The sequence below is a fragment of the Eriocheir sinensis genome, chromosome 47 (genome assembly GCF_024679095.1).
Source record: "Eriocheir sinensis breed Jianghai 21 chromosome 47, ASM2467909v1, whole genome shotgun sequence".
Lineage (NCBI taxonomy): Eukaryota > Metazoa > Arthropoda > Malacostraca > Decapoda > Varunidae > Eriocheir > Eriocheir sinensis.
In genome coordinates, this window is record NC_066555.1 from 533,943 (window position 1) to 552,670 (window position 18,728).

The following is an 18,728-nucleotide window of genomic DNA, read 5'->3' on the forward strand; positions in this document are numbered from 1 at the left end:
GAGAGAGAGAGAGAGAGAGACTGAGAGAGAGAGACTGAGAGAGAGAGAGAGAGAGAGAGAGAGAGAGAGAGAGAGAGAGAGAGAGACTGAGACTGAGAGAGAGACTGAGACTGAGAGAGAGAGAGAGAGACTGAGAGAGAGAGAGTGAGAGAGAGACTGAGACTGAGAGAGAGACTGAGACTGAGAGAGAGACTGAGACTGAGAGAGAGAGACTGAGACTGAGAGAGAGAGACTGAGAGAGAGAGACTGAGACTGAGAGACTGAGACTGAGAGAGAGAGACTGAGACTGAGAGAGAGAGACTGAGACTGAGAGAGAGAGACTGAGACTGAGAGAGAGAGAGAGACTGAGACTGAGAGAGAGAGAGAGACTGAGACTGAGAGAGAGAGAGACTGAGAGAGAGAGAGAGAGACTGAGAGAGAGAGAGAGACTGAGACTCTGTAGGACATTATATCTCTCTCCTTTTTCTTCTTTCTTCTTTTTCTCTCTTTAATCATTATCCTCTCTCCCTTTCCTCTTCTTCTATCAAACACACACCTCAGTTACTATCATCCTCGCCCGCCCTCCACCAAGCACCCTCGCCACAAGCACAGTAACATCACTAATCTCTCTGGTAATGGTCTCCAGCTCTGTCCGAGACCCCGATACAAAAAATAAACTATGTGCAAACTATTCTACACTGTTTCATACCTATCTGGCGAACCTCACACTCTTTGGAAATACAGTACGTTCGCATTTGACGCCTCCCCAGTTCTCTTGGTTAGGTAAGCTTTGTTGGCTGTTTTTGTATGAGTTGAGTTTTTTGTAATATATGTCGACAACTCTGTGAAAATCCAACACTTTTAGCTAACTAACTCTGTCCTGAAAGTGGAATTAGGAAGCCAAACTTGCCACATAGCAGGTCACTGGACATTAAATTCTCTCTTTCTTCTCTTCTTTAAAAATGTCTCTCATCCTTTTTTTTTTCCTCTTTCTTCTTCTTTGAATAAATACTAATCTCTCCTTCTTTTTCTTCTTTCATCGTCTTCCTTTCCTTCTCTTTTCCTCTCTCTAAATAAACGATAACTCGACGCTTAACTTAAAAAATCTTTCGTACGTGACAAAACACATCACTTCTTTCCTCTCCTGGCTCTCCCTGCTCCCCTCTTACTGGCAGTCCTTTTGGGGCATGAGGGAGCAACTTCCTCCTCATCCTTCTTGGCCCTCTTGCTCCTCATCTCTGGCACCGGGCACACAAAATCATCGTCAGTTATCATCATCACTTCTTCCCTCTCCTGCCTCTCCCTGTTCCCCTCTTACTGGCAGTCCTTTTGGGGCGTGAGGGAGCGACTTCAACATCCTCATCTTCCTCCTCATCCCTCTTAGCCTTCTTGCTCCTCGTCTCTGGCACCAGGCACACAGAATCATCATCAGTTATCATCACTTCTTCCCTCTCCTGCCCCTTGTCGCTCCTCTTACTGGCAGTCCTTTTAGGGCGTGAGGGAGCAACTTCATCATCCTCATCATCTTTCTTAGCCTTCTTGCTCCTCGTCTCTGGCACCAGGCACACAGAATCATCACCAGTCATCATCACTTCTTCCCTCTCCTGCCCCTTGTCGCTCCTCTTACTGGCAGTCCTTTTGGGGCGTGAGGGAGCGACTTCATCATCCTCATCTTCCTCCTCATCCTTCTTAGCCTTCTTGCTCCTCGTCTCTGGCACCAGGCACACAGAATCATCACCAGTCATCATCACTTCTTCCCTCTCCTGCCCCTTGTCGCTTCTCTTACTGGCAGTCCTTTTGGGGCGTGAGGGAGCGACTTCAACATCCTCATCCTTCTTGGCCTTCTTTCTCCTTGTCTCCGGCACTGGGCACACAAAGTCATCGCCAGAGTCATCAGCGTTCAGACTCTTTCTCCTGAGGGACTTCCTTGGCGCTGAGGGCGAGTATTCTTCATCCAAGTCATCCTCATCGCTACCCTTGGATTGCTTACTAGTGCTCCTCTTGGGTCTTGAAGGGCGGTACTCTTCATCTTCATCTTCATCATCTTCATCGTCCTCGTCGTCACTGCTCTTAGGTCTCTTGGCGGTCTTCTTGGGGGGTGACTTCTTGGGGGATGGCTTTTTAGGGGAGGTTTTGCGTGGTGATGTTCTGGTCATCTTCTTGGCACCGATGGCTGAAGGGAAATGAATGTAAGTTAAGGACGTTAATAGCCGGGTGATATGCTGGGTAATTACGTACATAATCTGGACTTCCTGAATCATTTGGCAAAGGAAACCAATACAATACTTGACTGAATCTGGACTCTCTTAGTTGTGATCACCGTTGCCAGACTGTCGTACTATGCCTCTTATGTTTGCAGACTTCCAACCCCAAAACTGCTTTCATCACCCAAATAACTGCCTTCATATATGGTTATCGTTTAAATGGTTGATTATTGGTGTTTCTTGGCAACAGTTAGAGGCCACAAACCAGTAAATACGTGGCTCTGAGTACGATAATCTGGCAACAGTGATTGTGATACTCTTTATGGTGTTTCAAGTGTATCAGAAAAGGAAGCTTAGTGTGTGTATATGTGTGTGTGGAGGGAGATAATCCTGGTGTGTGAGTTCATGAAGGGAATGGAAAAGAAACCTAGATAAATATACTGCACAGGTTATTGTGTTTCAAGTACAAGTATATAAAAAAATTGGAGCTGTGTGTGTCGAGGGAGATTCTCTTGTATACAGGTGACAGGTGAGATGTGAAGGGTGTCTAGGAGAGGGAAAGGGAGAGAGAGAGAACAGCTAAAACAAGGCAGGGAGAAACATAGTGAAAATATACGACAAGGAAGGGGAAAGAAGGGAAGAGTAGGGGGAAAGAAGCGAATGGAAGAGGAGTAGGAGAGGAAATAAAAAAAAGGAAGAGAAGAAGAATGAAACATATGATGATGTGCAAGGTCCTGAAGTGAATGAATCAGAAACCTAAATATATATACTCAATCAGATCTCCCGTGACTTCCCTTCCGTGTAACAGCCTCGCTCTCACCCACCTTCCACGTGACACACCTCCGCCACCGCCTTGCAGGACACCAGGTACTCCAGCCACACCTCCTGCTTCACGGACAGGGTGTCGTTGGGCCCCTTCACCTCCACGATGCGCGCTTTCTGCCGACACAAAAAACAGAATGAATGAAAAATATGATCGTTGCCGAAAAGTAAATGAATGAAAAAAAGGAAAGGAATGAAAAAATGAATGTGAAAGTCTGATGTACTTTCTCATATCAAACTCGGCAAGAAATTCAGACGATCTACAACATATGAAGTAATATTAGGTGTGACCCTTCATAAATAGATAGATAAATATAATGCCTGAGACATCCTTTCTGAAATGAGACTCTGCAAGAAATCTAGACAATCTACAGTCTGTAAAATAACACGATATGACAGACTTGATAGATAGATAGAGATGTAAATAGATATAGGTAAGAAGCTAGACACACACACACACAGACAGTGAATGAAGGCAAGGATTGAATCATGTACGAGAATGGCAAACTTTAAACAAGGACATGGATAACTTGCCCAGATGTGTAACGGGCAGAAAGGAAAAATATGCAGCACAAGAACAAGTCCCGGCAAGCTGTCTAACCTTGATGCGACAGACATACAAACAGATGGAGACACACAGAGACAGGGGCAAACAGAGACAGACAGCTGGGAATACACAAAGACAGAATGAAGGCAAGGATTGAATCATATACTTGAACAACACCTCTTAACCCGTCCGCTGCGATTGGCATGGATTTCGCTTTCACTGGTAGCCTGGTAACATATGCTCCCAGGTCCTTCTGTGCCTCTGGGGTGGGTAGTGGAGTGTTTCCCATGTGGTATTGGTATGCTGGATATTCCTTCACTGGTAGCCTGGTAACATATGCTCCCAGGTCCTTCTGTGCCTCTGTGGTGGGTAGTGGAGTGTTTCCCATGTGGTATTGGTATGCTGGATATTCCTTCACTGGTAGCCTGGTAACATAAGCTCCCAGGTCCTTCTGTGCCTCTGGGGTGGGTAGTGGAGTGTTTCCCATGTGGTATTGGTATGCTGGATTTCCCCTCCCAAGATACATGACCTCACATTTTTCCTCACTAAATTGGAACAGCCACTTTTTGTTCCACTTCTGTAGCTTGGTAATGTCTTCTTGTAGGAAATCCACATCCAAGGAGTTAAATGACGACATAAATAACATAAGTCAACCAGATGAAATAAATGTAATAGGCAAGAAGATAAACAGTAAAAGAAATGAGAAGTAGAAGTGGAAAAAGAAGAAGAGGAGCAAGTCCCGGCGAGGCTGTCTAACCTTAGTGACGGGGTTCCACACAATGAGGTCGGGGAAGCCGCTGCGAGTGTGCCTGTAGTTCTTGGCCAGACGCTCGAACACGGCCGCCAGCACCTCCAGGCCCAGACTCTTGACCAGCCCCTGTGGAAAAGCTAGGCATGTACATATGTTTGGGTGAGCATGTTGACAATATCCGTACATTTGATTAGCACTGCAGGACGGCTGATGTAAAAACTGAGAAACATTTGCATTTTTCAGACACAAGGGTCTTAAGGACAACCCACACACTTAGGAATACTGCAATAATCAAAATACGAATCTGTTTATCAGCGAGTTAACCCTTAGACTGAGAAGCTTTTGCATTTTTCAGACACAAGAGTCTTAAGAAGCACAACCCACACACTTAGGTATACTGCAATAATCAAAATACGAATCTGTTTATCAGCGAGTTAACCCTTAGACTGAGAAGCATTTGCATTTTTCAGACACAAGAGTCTTAAGAAACACAACCCACACACTTAGGTATACTGCAATAATCAAAATACGAATCTGTTTATCAGTGAGTTAACCCTTTGACTGAGAAACATTTGCATTTTTCAGACACAAGAGTCTTAAGGACAACCCACACACTTAGGAATGCTGCAATAATCAAACACGAATCTGTTTATCAGCGAGTTAACCCTTAGACTGAGAAGCATTTGCATTTTTCAGACACAAGAGTCTTAAGAAACACAACCCACACACTTAGGAATACTGCAATAATCAAAATACGAATCTGTTTATCAGCGAGTAAACCCTTAGACTGAGAAACATTTGCATTTTTCAGACACAAGAGTCTTAAGGACAACCCACACACTTAGGAATACTGCAATAATCAAAATACGAATCTGTTTATCAGCGAGTTAACCCTTAGACTGAGAAGCTTTTGCATTTTTCAGACACAAGAGTCTTAAGAAGCACAACCCACACACTTAGGAATACTGCAATAATCAAAATACGAATCTGTTTATCAGCGAGTTAACCCTTAGACTGAGAAGCTTTTGCATTTTTCAGACACAAGAGTCTTAAGAAACACAACCCACACACTTAGGAATACTGCAATAATCAAAATACGAATCTGTTTATCAGTGAGTTAACCCTTTGACTGAGAAGCATTTGCATTTTTCAGACACAAGAGTCTTAAGGACAACCCACACACTTAGGAATACTGTAATAATCAAAATACGAATCTGTTTATCAGCGAGTTAACCCTTAGACTGAGAAGCTTTTGCATTTTTCAGACACAAGAGTCTTAAGAAACACAACCCACACACTTAGGAATACTGCAATAATCAAAATACGAATCTGTTTATCAGCGAGTTAACCCTTAGACTGAGAAGCTTTTGCATTTTTCAGACACAAGAGTCTTAAGAAACACAACCCACACACTTAGGAATACTGCAATAATCAAAATACGAATCTGTTTATCAGCGAGTAAACCCTTAGACTGAGAAGCATTTGCATTTTTCAGACACAAGAGTCTTAAGGACAACCCACACACTTAGGAATACTGTAATAATCAAAATACGAATCTGTTTATCAGCGAGTTAATCCTTAGACAGTGATGGAACTCTATACAGATGGTCCAAAATTTAGTGTCAGTTTTGTACGGCAGAAATATAACAACACTTCCAGACTGCAGTAGAATCCACGCATAGACCATAGTTAAAACATCTCTTATGCGGCGTAACTATATATATGCTACGCTCCTAAGGTCGGCAGTGACTACATAAACCATTCATTTTAGGGGGAGTTACTCTTCAAATACTGCCCCTGCTTTCTAAGGGTTAACAGGGTACCAGCGTGTGTGTGTGTGTGTTTTTTTTTTACAACAAAGGAGACAGCTTAAGGGCCCAAAAAAAGGAAACAATAATAAAAAAAAAGCCCGCTACTCGCTGCTCCCAAAAAGAATCCAAAGAGGTGGCCGAAAGCGAGGTGTTGTGTACCTGGACATAGCTGAGGCTGCTGAAGATGTTCCAGGCCACCAGACACTGCTCCTCCTCGTGCTCCACCCACACCCGCGCCACCTCAGCGTCAGCCTCGTCATCTGTCCAAGCACGCATCGCACTCAGCCTAGAAGGGCAGAAGATGGGGTGTGAGGGGAGAGCTAGCTGGCTGTCTGACTGATAACTATCCCCTCCTCCTTCTGCTCCTGTTGTTGTTGGATGTTGTGATAATGTGATGCTGTTGTTGAAATAAGGATGTTGGAGTATGTTGTAACTTTTTTTTTTTTTTTTACAGCTGAGACAGTTCAGGGGCGTAAAGAAAAGTATTAAAAAAAGCCCGCTACTTACCGCTCCTGAATAGAGGTGAGTGAATAGAATAGAATAGAGGTGAGGCCATTCTTTGTTGATTTATACCATAAGGTGCTGCCTATCGTGTGTTTGAAGATACCCCAAATTTAACCACCTGGTCACCGTAAATTCACTATTATCCTGTATGCCCTTTGCCTCTTGTCACACTCAGTCTAAAAGGGCAGAAGATGGGGTGTGAGGGGAGAGGTGGCTGGCTGACTGGTTGACTGGTTGACTGGCTGCTCCCTCCTCCTCCTTCTGCTGTTGTTGTTGAATGTAAGATGTTGAGAAAATATAGAAAATGGAAAATAAGAGTAATGGGAAATGAAGGGAATCAAAGAAATATTGAATCAAGAGAGATGGAAAAGAAGGGAATCAAAGAAAATCGAATCAAGAGAGACGGTTAACGTAGACTCAACAAAACAAAACAAAATAAATTAAAGTGAAAACACAGAAAATGGACACAATGGGATCACATGAGAAAAGAAGGGAATGGAAAAATCAAATAAAAAAGAAACAGCTGACTAACTCAATATCATCCTCTGTGCCTAAAAAAAAAAAAAAAGTGAAAATCGAACTAAAAAAGCAAAACGCAATCAAACAGAAACGAAAGTACAGAAAAATAGAAAAAAAGATTAAATGACAAGAGAACGCAGAGGAAAAATCAAATAAAAAATGAGACAGCTATCACAAATTCAACATTATCTAACAGTGCCCTTGCCTCTTGTCGATGAGCTCCTTCCTGGCAGTGTAGAAGTGTTGGTCCAGCAGGTCAAGGGGGGAGGCCTGGTGTGGGGACCTGAAGGCGTCGGGCACCGGGGCATACAGGGCGTCCCACAGCAGCAGCCCGAACAGGGAGCGGACGGTGGTGCCCTCCATGTGCAGGCCTGGGAAAGCAGGTAACCAGGGAAACAATCAAGCTATGATCAGAAAATTCATGTATGCTTCCTTACTAATGAGACTTTCTATACAACAAAGTGAGGTTATTCTTTGTTGATTCATGCCATAAGTTGTTGGTTATCGTGTGTTTGAAGATACCCCAAACTTAACCTAATCTAACCTAACAAAACCCTAAAGACTCAAGATCTGTGAACTAGCCAGGTAAATGCCAGGTCACCACCCACCTTCAGGGTACCCCATCTGCTGGTAGTGTCCTATCACCAGCTCCTCCACTGAACACAGGGTGACGGTGCCCTCCCCGGCGTGGCGGTCCGACCCCTGCCGGATGAAGGCCCTCTTGTAGCCCGGCATGTCCCTGGCGAGAGGAATGGTGGTTGAGCAACATGACTGACTCATTTAAAAACAAATTCAACCGCCACTTCCTCCTCCTTACATACACTAAGGCAAATATTCAGTCTTGCTAACCATTTGGTCATTTGTTTTGTTGTAGTGTTATGGGAACGCTGTGGAAGACTGCTCAGAATGTGGGCACGGTCTCCTGGAGGCCCCAGGCTCAAGTTCCAGCAGACACCACCAAGAAAGCCTACTGGCACTTCAGGCTGAACATCAAAATGTATCACTTTGCTTTGAGAATAGACCGTCTAATCTGGACCGCTGGGTCTGTGTGGTCTAAATATCTATGTACACCTCCCCTCCCCTCTCCTGTCTCCCCCCCCTGCCCCTCACCCGTGCACGCTGCGTCCCTGGATCACCACCTTGGGCACCACCACGGGCTCCACCAGGGGCAGGCCATCCACGCGCTGGGCCAGGGCGTCGCTGCGGGCCAGGCGCCGCGCCCGGCAGCTCAGGGTGAGGCGGTGGGCGTGCTGCAGCTCAGGGTCGTGCAGCCCACGCTCGATGACGTCCAGCGCCTGTGCCCGAGACAGAGCTTTTACTTATTTATATTTTAGTAACGGAAAGAAAAAAATTACTAATGAAGAAAGAAAGAAAAAAAACAACTAAAGGCTGCTCCTGTGAAAAGAAGATGTACAGTCTGAGTGGCCAAAAGAAAGGGATGGATGGTGATTGTCCTGACAGCCTTGTACGTCTTTATTCTTACGGGAAAGGAGGAAGCTTGACCCAGTAGCAGCGGGGATCATGTTTCTTAATGGTCCCTCCAAGCGAGAAAAATGAGAAAAAATCATCACTCACACAAACCATTTCATTATATATATCAACGCATTTGTGATCAGATTATGTATCATCTATTTTGGGGGGTTTATATCATGGCACAAATTTGGCCCGTCACTGCTACACGGTAAAGCCACAAATTTGGCCCATCGCTGCTACACGGTAAAGCCACAAATTTGGCCCGTCGCTGCTACACGGTAAAGCCACAAATTTGGCCCGTCGCTGCTACACGGTAAAGCCACAAATTTGGCCCATCGCTGCTACACGGTAAAGCCACAAATTTGGCCCGTCGCTGCTACACGGTAAAGCCACAAATTTGGCCCACTGCTGCTACACGGTAAAGCCACAAATTTGGCCCATCGCTGCTACACGGTAAAGCCACAAATTTGGCCCGTCGCTGCTACACGGTAAAGCCACAAATTTGGCCCATCGCTGCTACACGGTAAAGCCACAAATTTGGCCCGTCGCTGCTACCGGGTTAAGGGCAGACATAACAGACAGAGACCAGAGAACAGACAAGACAAACAGCAAGACAACAAAGACAACAGACAGCAGACCAGACATTTCAAGGAGCAGTAATTAGTGGGTATTTATATTTCCATTTATTTCTATATTCATCTATTTTTCTGAGCTGCTTCCTTTGATAAATAAAAAAAAGAACAGCCAACAGACAACCCAAACCCTAAACAGACAACCGTCAACCCAAACCCGTCAACCCAAGCACCACCACACGGCAACCAAACCTCCGTCGCACCTTTGCTGGTTTCCTGAGGTGTGAGTGGAGGTTGAGGGCCAGGCGGGTGTACCAGAGCCCCCGGTGGTCCTGGAGGTGCGTGTCCTGGGCCAGCAACTCCTCCAGCAGGGTCACGGCTTCCTCGTACTGACGGAGCTTCTGCAGGAGGTCCACCATCACACTTAGCATGTACGTCAGGAGGGAGAGGGCGGTGAAGCGGCGCAGGAACCGAGGCAGCGAGTGGTCATGATGGCTGGGGGGGGAGGAAGGAGGGAGTGTGAAAGAGGAAGGAGTGAGTGATGAGTGTCTAGGAAGGAGGAAGGAAGAGTGGGAAGGAGGAAGGAGTGACTGAGGAGTGCTGGCAGGAAGGAAGGAGGGAGTGTGAAAGAAGGAGGAGTGAGTGAGGAGTGTCTAGGAAGGAGGAAGGAAGAGTGGGAAGGAGGAAGGAGTGATTGAGGAGTGCTGGCAGGAAGGAAGGAGGAATGGAATGAAGGAAGGAGTGAATGAGGAGTGTCTAGGAAGGAGGAAGGAAGGAGAATGGAGTGTCAAGGAGGAAGGAATGAAGGATTTAAAGGAGGAAGGAGTGTGAAGGAAGGAATGAAGAATGGGGAGGAGGAAGGAATGAAGAATAGGAAGGAGATAGGAAAGAAGAGAGCCAAAGAAGAAGGAATGAAGGGTAGGAAAAAGGAAGAAATGAAGGATGAGAAAGACGAAGGAAGGAAAGGATGAAGGAATAAGAGTGCCGAGGGAGAAGGAAGGAGTGAAGGAATGAAGGAATTAGGAAGCATAGGAATGAGTGCCAAGGTAGAATGAGTGAGGAGTGCCATAGTACAGAAGCAGGCTGACAGTAGTATAGTTTCTTTCTCTATTAACAGCGATGGAAGCAGAACAAGAGCAGAAAACAGCAGGGTAAGTAGGACTGAATACAGAACATTGACCATAACAAGATCCCCCCAAAACAACCCCCACCCCCTTACAAACACAAAGTCAGGTCACCCACAGATAGAGTTTATTGACCACCACGAAAAGATAGATCACCCACACCCACCCACACAGTCAGGTCACCCACAGATAGAGTTTATTGACCACCACGAAAAGATAGGTCACCCACACCCACCCACAGAGTCAGGTCATCCCCACACACACCCAGACAGTCAGGTCATCTCCACACACACCCACACAGTCAGGTCACACACCCACACACCCACATACAGTCAGTCAGGTCACCCCCACAGTCATGTCATCCACTCACATCAGGTCCTCATCCTTGCTCAACTCGAGGTAGGTGTCCTTGGCCACCCGACAGTGCTGCAGCGCCTCCTCCAGCTTCTTGCCCTCAATACACTTCTGCAGCTCCTGGTGGATATGGCAGCACCCCTCGAACCTGCAGAAATGATGTTGTTTTAACCCGGTAGCTGCGGGGATCATGTTTCTTAATGGTCCCTCCCAGCGAGAAAAATGAGAAAAAATCACCCCTCACACAAAACGTTTCATAATATATATATCAATGCATTTGTGGTAAGATTATGTATCATCTATTTTTGGGGTTTATATCATGGCACAAATTTTGCCCGTCGCTGCTACATGGTAAAGCCACAAATTTGGCCTGTCGCTGCTACATGGTAAAGCCACAAATTTGGCCCGTCGCTGCTACATGGTAAAGCCACAAATTTGGCCCGTCACTGCTACATGGTAAAGCCACAAATTTGGCCCGTCGCTGCTACACGGTAAAGCCACAAATTTGGCCCGTCACTGCTACACGGTAAAGCCACAAATTTGGCCCGTCGCTGCTACACGGTAAAGCCACAAATTTGGCCCGTCGCTGCTACCGGGTTAAGGGTGTAAATAATGTTGTAGATGTTTACTGGTGATGTTAGGTTTTGGGTGTAGTGAGTGATGTGTTTACTGATATGGATGTGATGTTGTAGTTATTTATGATGGTATAAAAAAATAAATTAAATAAGAAAAAATAAAAAGAAATAGAAACAAAAAATACACGACCTAGCAAAATAAAAACAAACAAATAAAAGAGAAAACAACCATCAACATCAACAAATAATACCCTCCCTTTATCTCCCTCATTCCCCCCTTCCCTCCCTTTCTACCTCCCTCCTCTCCCTCATTCCCTCCCTTCCTCTCTCTCTTGCCCTCCTTCCTTCCACCAATCACCCCCTTCCATCTCCTTCATTCCCTCCCTCACTCTCCTCTTCCCTCCCTTTCTACCTCCCTCCTCTCCCAGCCTCCCTTTTTCTCTCTCTTTTTTTCCCTCCTTCCTTCCATCAACTGCTCCCCTTCATCTCCCTCATTCCCTCCCTTCCTTCCTCTCTCACTCTCTACCTCCCTCCCTCCCCTCCCAGCCTCCCTTCTTCTCTCTTTCCCTTCCTTCCTCCCCCCTTTCCTACCCAGTCTCCTTCCCTCTCTCCCTCCCTTAACCCCCCTCACCTCAGCAAGTCCTCATGTGTCCTGAATATCACCCTGGTCCTGTTGACGGTGTAAGCAGGGAACCTCATCTTGCCAATGTTGATGAGCAGCATGGCGGTGAGGGCGGCCTGGGGACCTCCCTCCTCCATGTCATCGTAGGAGGGCAGCCCATACAGCATCAGCATTCGTAGGAACACGCGGTGGACCTGACCATCGAGTTTCAGGCACGGACCAGCCATCTCACGCGCCCTGGGGATGATGGCGGACTGTGGTGTGACTGACGGACTGACTGGGTGATTGACTGACTGACTCATCATCATTTCGTTTCTGTTTAGGTTCACGGTACAGAGGAAGGGTCAATCTACCAACAGGGTCATAAAACTACCCCTGGAAATGCCCACAACTCCTACGAAAGCCTTGTCAAATATGTGTTCTTGCCCGACGAAGTGTCTTATAATATGATTCCATGGCTCTCCTCCACTCTACTCTGTCTTCTGCCTGATGCTCATCCAATCCCATCAGTGCCAAGTCTTCCTGTATACACCTTCTCTTGTTTTCCTAGGTCTACCAACTGGTCTCCTTCCTTCTACCTCCAATCTCTCCAAAACTCCCAGCACTGTATCCTCCCCTGCTCTCTTCACGTCCAAACCATCGGAGTCTTTCCCATCTGAGCACTGTTTCCAGGTCCTCTACTCCACATCTGTTAGCCACATCTGTTGCCTGATGACTGACTGACTGAATGATGGACTGACAGACTGGCTGATTGACTAACTAACTGACTGACTGACTGTTTGGATGGGTAGAGATTGAGTTACTGACTGACTGACTGACTGGACTGTGGCACGGCTGACAGACTGGCTGGGTGACTGATTGCTTGACTAACCGACTGACTGGCTGATAACTGCATAAATGACTGTCTGACTGGACGATAAATGGTTAACTAACTACTTAACTGACTGTAGTAATTGACTGAATGGATGGGTGACAAATTGAAAACTGCCTATCTACTTGACTTGAATGTTCTGAGCAGGCAGTGAGGATGGGTAATACTTTCCGAGTAGCTAATATACTTTCTGAGCACCTAATAGGGAAGAATGAGCATTACTTTTTGAACAGCGGCGAGGGTGAGGGCTTGGCGGCAGTCTTGGACACAGCGAAGAAGGCGTCTTTGATGGAGGGCTGCTGCTGAGAGAACTTGATCAGGGCCTTCACGCGATCCTCCTTGTTCCCTTTGGCTGGCACCTGCAGAGGGAGAGGAGGAAGGGCTGTTAGTAGAGGGAGAGGAAGGAGGGATGTGTGGCATAGGAGGGAAGGAAAGTTGGAAAGTTTCGTTTAGTCGGCGCAACATCTGTGGTCATATGCCGGAGAGAGACAGGAGGGGAAGGAATTATAGAAGGGAACAGATCTCAGGAGACGGGACACAACCCCCGATTAATACCTGGTACCCACTCACTGCTGGGTGGACAGGGGCGTAGGGTATCGGAAAAGCTGCCCAAATTTTTCCACTCCGCCCAGGAATCGAACCCGGGCTCTCTCGGTTGTGAGTCGAGTGTGCTAACCACTGCACCACGAAGCCCCCAGGAGGGAAGGATGTGTGAGAGGGGAGAAGGGAGGGGAATGTGTAGAGGGAGAGGAGGGAAGGCTAGTGTGGGGTCTGCCATTCTCTTGCTACCAAATGAGGGAAATCTTGCCACAAAAATGTCTTCCCATCATAATACAAGCTTGAGTGAGCCTTTGAGAACCACCACAGAGCCACAAGCAGTAGTTTTTAAATGCCGGCATCTGGAGAGGGAGAGGAAGGGCATGACAGTGCTATACCATGAAGCCTAGTAAGGAACACATCATCTGACACTAACTCAAAATATCTTCTTTTCACGGCAGTATTTTACCAGATTAATTTTCTTTTAGTTGTATGTTTTTTGGGGGTCCTCAGATGCTCCCATTACACTATCTCCTTCCCACAGAGAGCTGCACTTAATGGTCCCTTGTCTTTAATTCGTCTTTGCCCTCAAGTTGCTTCTCTTACTATAAAATAACACTCTGTACCTTCATCTCCTTGCACAGCTCCTGCACCTCAGCCACGGTCAGCACCTCCAGGAACTCCAGCAGGCCACCAAGGTCCTCCTCTGCAATTCACATCAAGTTTACACATAAGTAGCGGGCTTTTTTTTCACATTTGTTACGTTTTTTGGGGGCATTTTGAACGGACTCCTCTGCTGTAAAAAAAAGACAAAAAATCTATTCTGGGCTTGTTGGTGTGACCTGCCCTTCCCCTCACCCTGAACTAATGTCCCCTGCCCTTCCCCTCACCCTGAACTAATGTCCCCTGTCCTTCCCCTCACCCTGAACTAATGTGACCTGCCCTTCCCCTCACCCTGAACTAATGTCACCTGTCCTTCCTCTCACCCTGAACTAATGTCACCTGTCCTTCCTCTCACCCTGAACTAATGTCACCTGTCCTTCCCCTCACCCTGAACTAATGTCACCTGTCCTTCCCCTCACCCTGAACTAATGTCACCTGTCCTTCCTCTCACCCTGAACTAATGTCACCTGTCCTTCCCCTCACCCTGAACTAATGTCACCTGTCCTTCCCCTCACCCTGAACTAATGTCACCTGTCCTTCCCCTCACCCTGAACTAATGTCACCTGTCCTTCCCCTCACCCTGAACTACTGTGACCTGTCCTTCCCCTCACCCTGAACTACTGTGACCTGTCCTTCCCCTCACCCTGAACTAATGTGACCTGTCCTTCCTCTCACCCTGAACTAATGTGACCTGTCCTTCCCCTCACCCTGAACTACTGTGACCTGTCCTTCCCCTCACCCTGAACTACTGTCACCTGTCCTTCCCCTCACCCTGAACTACTGTCACCTGTCCTTCCCCTCACCCTGAACTAATGTCACCTGTCCTTCCTCTCACCCTGAACTAATGTCACCTGTCCTTCCCCTCACCCTGAACTAATGTCACCTGTCCTTCCCCTCACCCTGAACTAATGTGACCTGTCCTTCCCCTCACCCTGAACTAATGTGACCTGTCCTTCCCCTCACCCTGAACTAATGTGACCTGTCCTTCCCCTCACCCTGAACTAATGTGACCTGCCCTTCCACACACCCAGAACTACTGTCAACTGTCCTTCCCTCACCCTGAACTAATGTCACCTGTCCTTCCCTCACCCTGAACTAATGTCACCTGTCCTTCCCCTCACCCTGAACTAATGTCACCTGTCCTTCCCCTCACCCTGAACTAATGTCACCTGTCCTTCCCCTCACCCTGAACTAATGTCACCTGTCCTTCCCCTCACCCTGAACTAATGTGACCTGCCCTTCCCCTCACCCTGAACTAATGTCACCTGTCCTTCCCCTCACCCTGAACTAATGTCACCTGTCCTTCCCCTCACCCTGAACTAATGTCACCTGCCCTTCCCCTCACCCTGAACTAATGTGACCTGTCCCTCCCCTCACCCTGAACTAATGTCACCTGTCCTTCCCCTCACCCTGAACTAATGTCATCTGCCCTTCCCCTCACCCTGAACTAATGTGGCCTGTCCTTCCCCTCACCCTGAACTAATGTCACCTGTCCTTCCCCTCACCCTGAACTAATGTGGCCTGTCCTTCCCCTCACCCTGAACTAATGTCACCTGTCCTTCCCCTCACCCTGAACTAATGTCACCTGTCCTTCCTCTCACCCTGAACTAATGTCACCTGCCCTTCCCCTCACCCTGAACTAATGTGGCCTGCCCTTCGTCTCACCTTTAAGCAGGAAGCCGGCCTCCACCAGCTCCTGCGCGACGTTCCCCATTTCCTCCGGCTCACAGACATCCTCGTACACCACCTTGCTCATCCGCTTCAGGTCGAGCTTCCTCTGCAACAGCCTCACGTAGAGCTTCTGGGCCGGCAGCGACAGCCCACAGAACCTCTCCACCACCGCCACATCCTCCTCCCCCAGCAGCGCTACATCTTGGGGCTGCGACATGACGGTTTCCAGGACAATCATGAGGCTATCCAGATACGTTCCTCGAGTGTGCCTGAACAACACTTTTCTTGGGCTGCCTTTCTGGGGGGATGGAGAGGTCTGGGGTGCGGTACTCTTTTTACTGGGGCTGGCCATGATGGGGTAGGTCTTGGCGGAGTTCATGAGGAGTCCCGTTTGCTTAAGGCCCTGGTGGTACTTGCGCGGTGAGCCCTGACGTCTGGATTGCCACCACTGGGATAAGGCTTCTGCTACGTCATTTTGTGGGCTTTTCTTGCTTGCGGTCTGCCCCTCGGACTTTTTGGGTAATCCCTTGTTGGACTCTAGGGTGACGGTACTTATGGACTGACCCCAGGACTTTATGGGCGACCCTTTATTTGATTCTGGGGTGATGGTACTTGTCGATTGACCCCAGGATTTTATGGGTGAGCTTTTGTTGGCCCCTGGGGTGACGGTACTTACGGACTGCCCCCAGGACCTTAAGGGTGAGCCTGTGTTTGACTTTGGGGTGACTCTTTCCCATTGGCTGTTAGACGCACCCATTTCATACGTATTGGTATGGTGCTGGCTATTAGTTGTACCCATTTCAGTAGTGTTGTTTTGCCGTTGCCTATCGGACGCCCCCATTTCATCAGTATCTTTTTCCTGTTGGCGTTGAGATTCTTCGTCAGTTCCGTTCATCTCTGTGTCGTCTTTCCACTCCTTTCCGTTCTCCCTTCGCATCCATTTCCCTACGTTACCCAAGATCTCTTTTGTACCAGCGGCCCCGTTCAGCTTGTTGGGGCTTGCGATCTTTTCCTCGATGATCTGAAGGTCTGAGTCCGCCTCCATCTTGTTCTGAATTATATGTATTTTTCTGTTTTCTATTGTTTCATTCTTATGTGTGAGCTATTTTTTGTACCCTGTGATTCAACATATATTATAATTATCATTATTTATACCATTAGCTTCTTCTACCTCTTCTTCTTCTTCTTCCTTTTTCCTTTTCTTCCTCTTCTTCTAGTTCAGCGTACCTATTTTCCCTTGTGGGGTTGAACGTTTTATACCACTAGTTTATTTTTTCATTATTCTCATCATTAATTGCAAGATATTTTTTTCTACTCTGTGAACTTCCACTGATCAAACTTTTCGCTGCTTCGGTTGTTGTTTATGTGCCTGTTATCATTGTTTCCTCCTTGCTTGTCTAGAGTGGGAGCTTCAGCCTTACCCTTCGTCACTGTCGGCTAGGCAATGCACATAATTCTATCAGACCATTTCCAGTCTATTTTCAAGCATCTGAGGATTACTTAAGTCTCCGCTGATGGGCTGACTTAAATTCCTTCTCCCGTCACACAAAACATCCATGAATCAGTTCCTCAGTCAGACAAGAACAGGTCTTTGCATCCTCTTCCTACATTAAGAACTTCCTCTGCTCACCTGGTACATCTACACTTCTTCTCTGAATTCTGAAACAATTAAAAAGCTTTCCAAGTCACTAGAGAATCACTAAGAATGCATGTGTTTAAACTTTAAAGACAACAAAATATAACTAGAAGAGATGGAGAGGAAAATAGAGACAGGAAGGAAGGTACAGGAAGAACAGGGAGTTGGGGAAAAGATTGGTCAGGCAAACTCTGTAATATAAACACCTGAACCTCGTAAAGAAAGAAGGGGAAATGTTCAGAGAGTTGCCCATCTCAAAATTTGATACACTGGGGATTTATTTGGGGCCAAAATATTGTGCTTTTTCATTTGGAGATATTTTTTTTTCTTCGGAAACTACTAAAAAGTGACTTATTACAATTTCATCATCCACCGCTGCCGCCGCAAAATAGCTCGCAGAGGGTTTAGGGTGGGGGAACATATTTAAACTATCCCAACCGAACTTTACGACCTAACAGCTAACGGGAAGGCTTTGCCCCCCTGGACCCCCCTTCTTGGACCTCCCCATACGTATATGCGACTTATTTCTGCGAGGAGGCATTTCTCGCAACACCGGCTGCTCCACCACCGCGGCCGTCGCCAGAGCAGCCAAATATGGCGCGCGTAAACAGTGGTAGCCGTAATTATTTCGTAAAACTAGAGAAGTACAACAGTAGTAGGTAGAACACCGTAGAATTAATCTAACCTTACCAGGCGAGTGTGGGCCAAATTATTGAGAATCGTACGGTATCCCTCCCACGCCCGGGCCTATAACACCGCGGCCCGCAAAAAACACTAACATTTAAAAAATCGAAAGTAGTGTTTCTATCAATTTGCGATGCATATATATGGGGTTCAAAATGCATAGAATAATGAGATGTAACCCACGGTCAGGGCTGTCATGTTGTAAAGTTCAGTTGGAGTAGTTTAATTATGCTCCCCACCCTAAACCCTCTGTGAACTATTTTGCAGCTCCATGATTGTTGAACGTTTGCAGAAAAGATATATGAAGAGCTAGTGATGTTTCGTAAATGGGTAATGAAATACTGGCACGGTACTAAAACGATTTCTTACTCTGAATACATCCATCAATCCGTCACCTCGCCCCTGAGGTGACAGCCTGGTGAAAGCCTGTGACCGCCCGCACCACGCCCCGCACACACACCTCAGGGACAGGACGCCCACCCACGCCATGACCCCCAAGACCCACGAAACCCAACCCACCGTGACCTGACACGACCCGCAACACTAAATACACCCCATGAACCACCGCCCCAAGGTCCTCCACGCATACAAGAAATGGACACCCACTTTTATATCGCTTCTATTACGAGCCTGACCCACGTACCTTGAATATCACCACCACAGCCTCAGCCCGCACCCTTCATGGCCACGCCGGAGTGATAATGTGAGGTCTTGTATTTGGAATCACTAGAACAAAACAGTAACTAAGAATAACAATACGGTCACACAGCTTATTTCTGCTGCCTGGGGCTGAGGATGCTTTACGCTCG

The 18,728-nt window shown here is 47.1% G+C and overlaps 1 protein-coding gene across 2 annotated transcripts; it reads right to left on the minus strand.

Moving 5' to 3' along the window:
• Positions 1-516: 516 nt before the first annotated feature.
• Positions 517-18,728, minus strand: LOC126981209 (fanconi-associated nuclease 1-like). 2 transcript variants are annotated; one of them, XM_050832016.1, is made up of 15 exons: positions 18,563-18,728; positions 15,594-17,258; positions 13,892-13,971; positions 12,951-13,087; positions 11,867-12,094; positions 10,677-10,808; positions 9,446-9,677; positions 8,248-8,432; positions 7,746-7,876; positions 7,343-7,508; positions 6,274-6,400; positions 4,310-4,429; positions 3,008-3,122; positions 1,515-2,152; positions 517-1,364 (listed from the first exon to the last, which is right to left on the minus strand). In XM_050832016.1, exons 2-15 carry the CDS (start codon positions 16,642-16,644, stop codon positions 1,257-1,259), a joined length of 3,450 nt encoding a protein of 1,149 aa, XP_050687973.1. In that variant the 5' UTR covers positions 16,645-17,258; positions 18,563-18,728; the 3' UTR covers positions 517-1,256. The 2 variants fall into 2 exon arrangements, with proteins under 2 accessions (XP_050687973.1, XP_050687972.1); XM_050832015.1 differs by having other exon boundaries at positions 517-2,152.

Bases quoted from the DNA above. Each gene is read 5' to 3' on its own strand.
- LOC126981209 (XM_050832015.1), bottom strand. From the start codon at position 16,644: ATGGAGGCGGACTCAGACCTTCAGATCATCGAGGAAAAGATCGCAAGC. The intron at 12,095-12,950 runs GTAATGCTCATT...CATCATCCCCAG, and splicing joins CCCTCGCCGCTGTTCAAAAA to GGCGCGTGAGATGGCTGGTC. The intron at 4,430-6,273 runs GTACACAACACC...GCTTTTCCACAG, and splicing joins GCAGCCTCAGCTATGTCCAG to GGGCTGGTCAAGAGTCTGGG.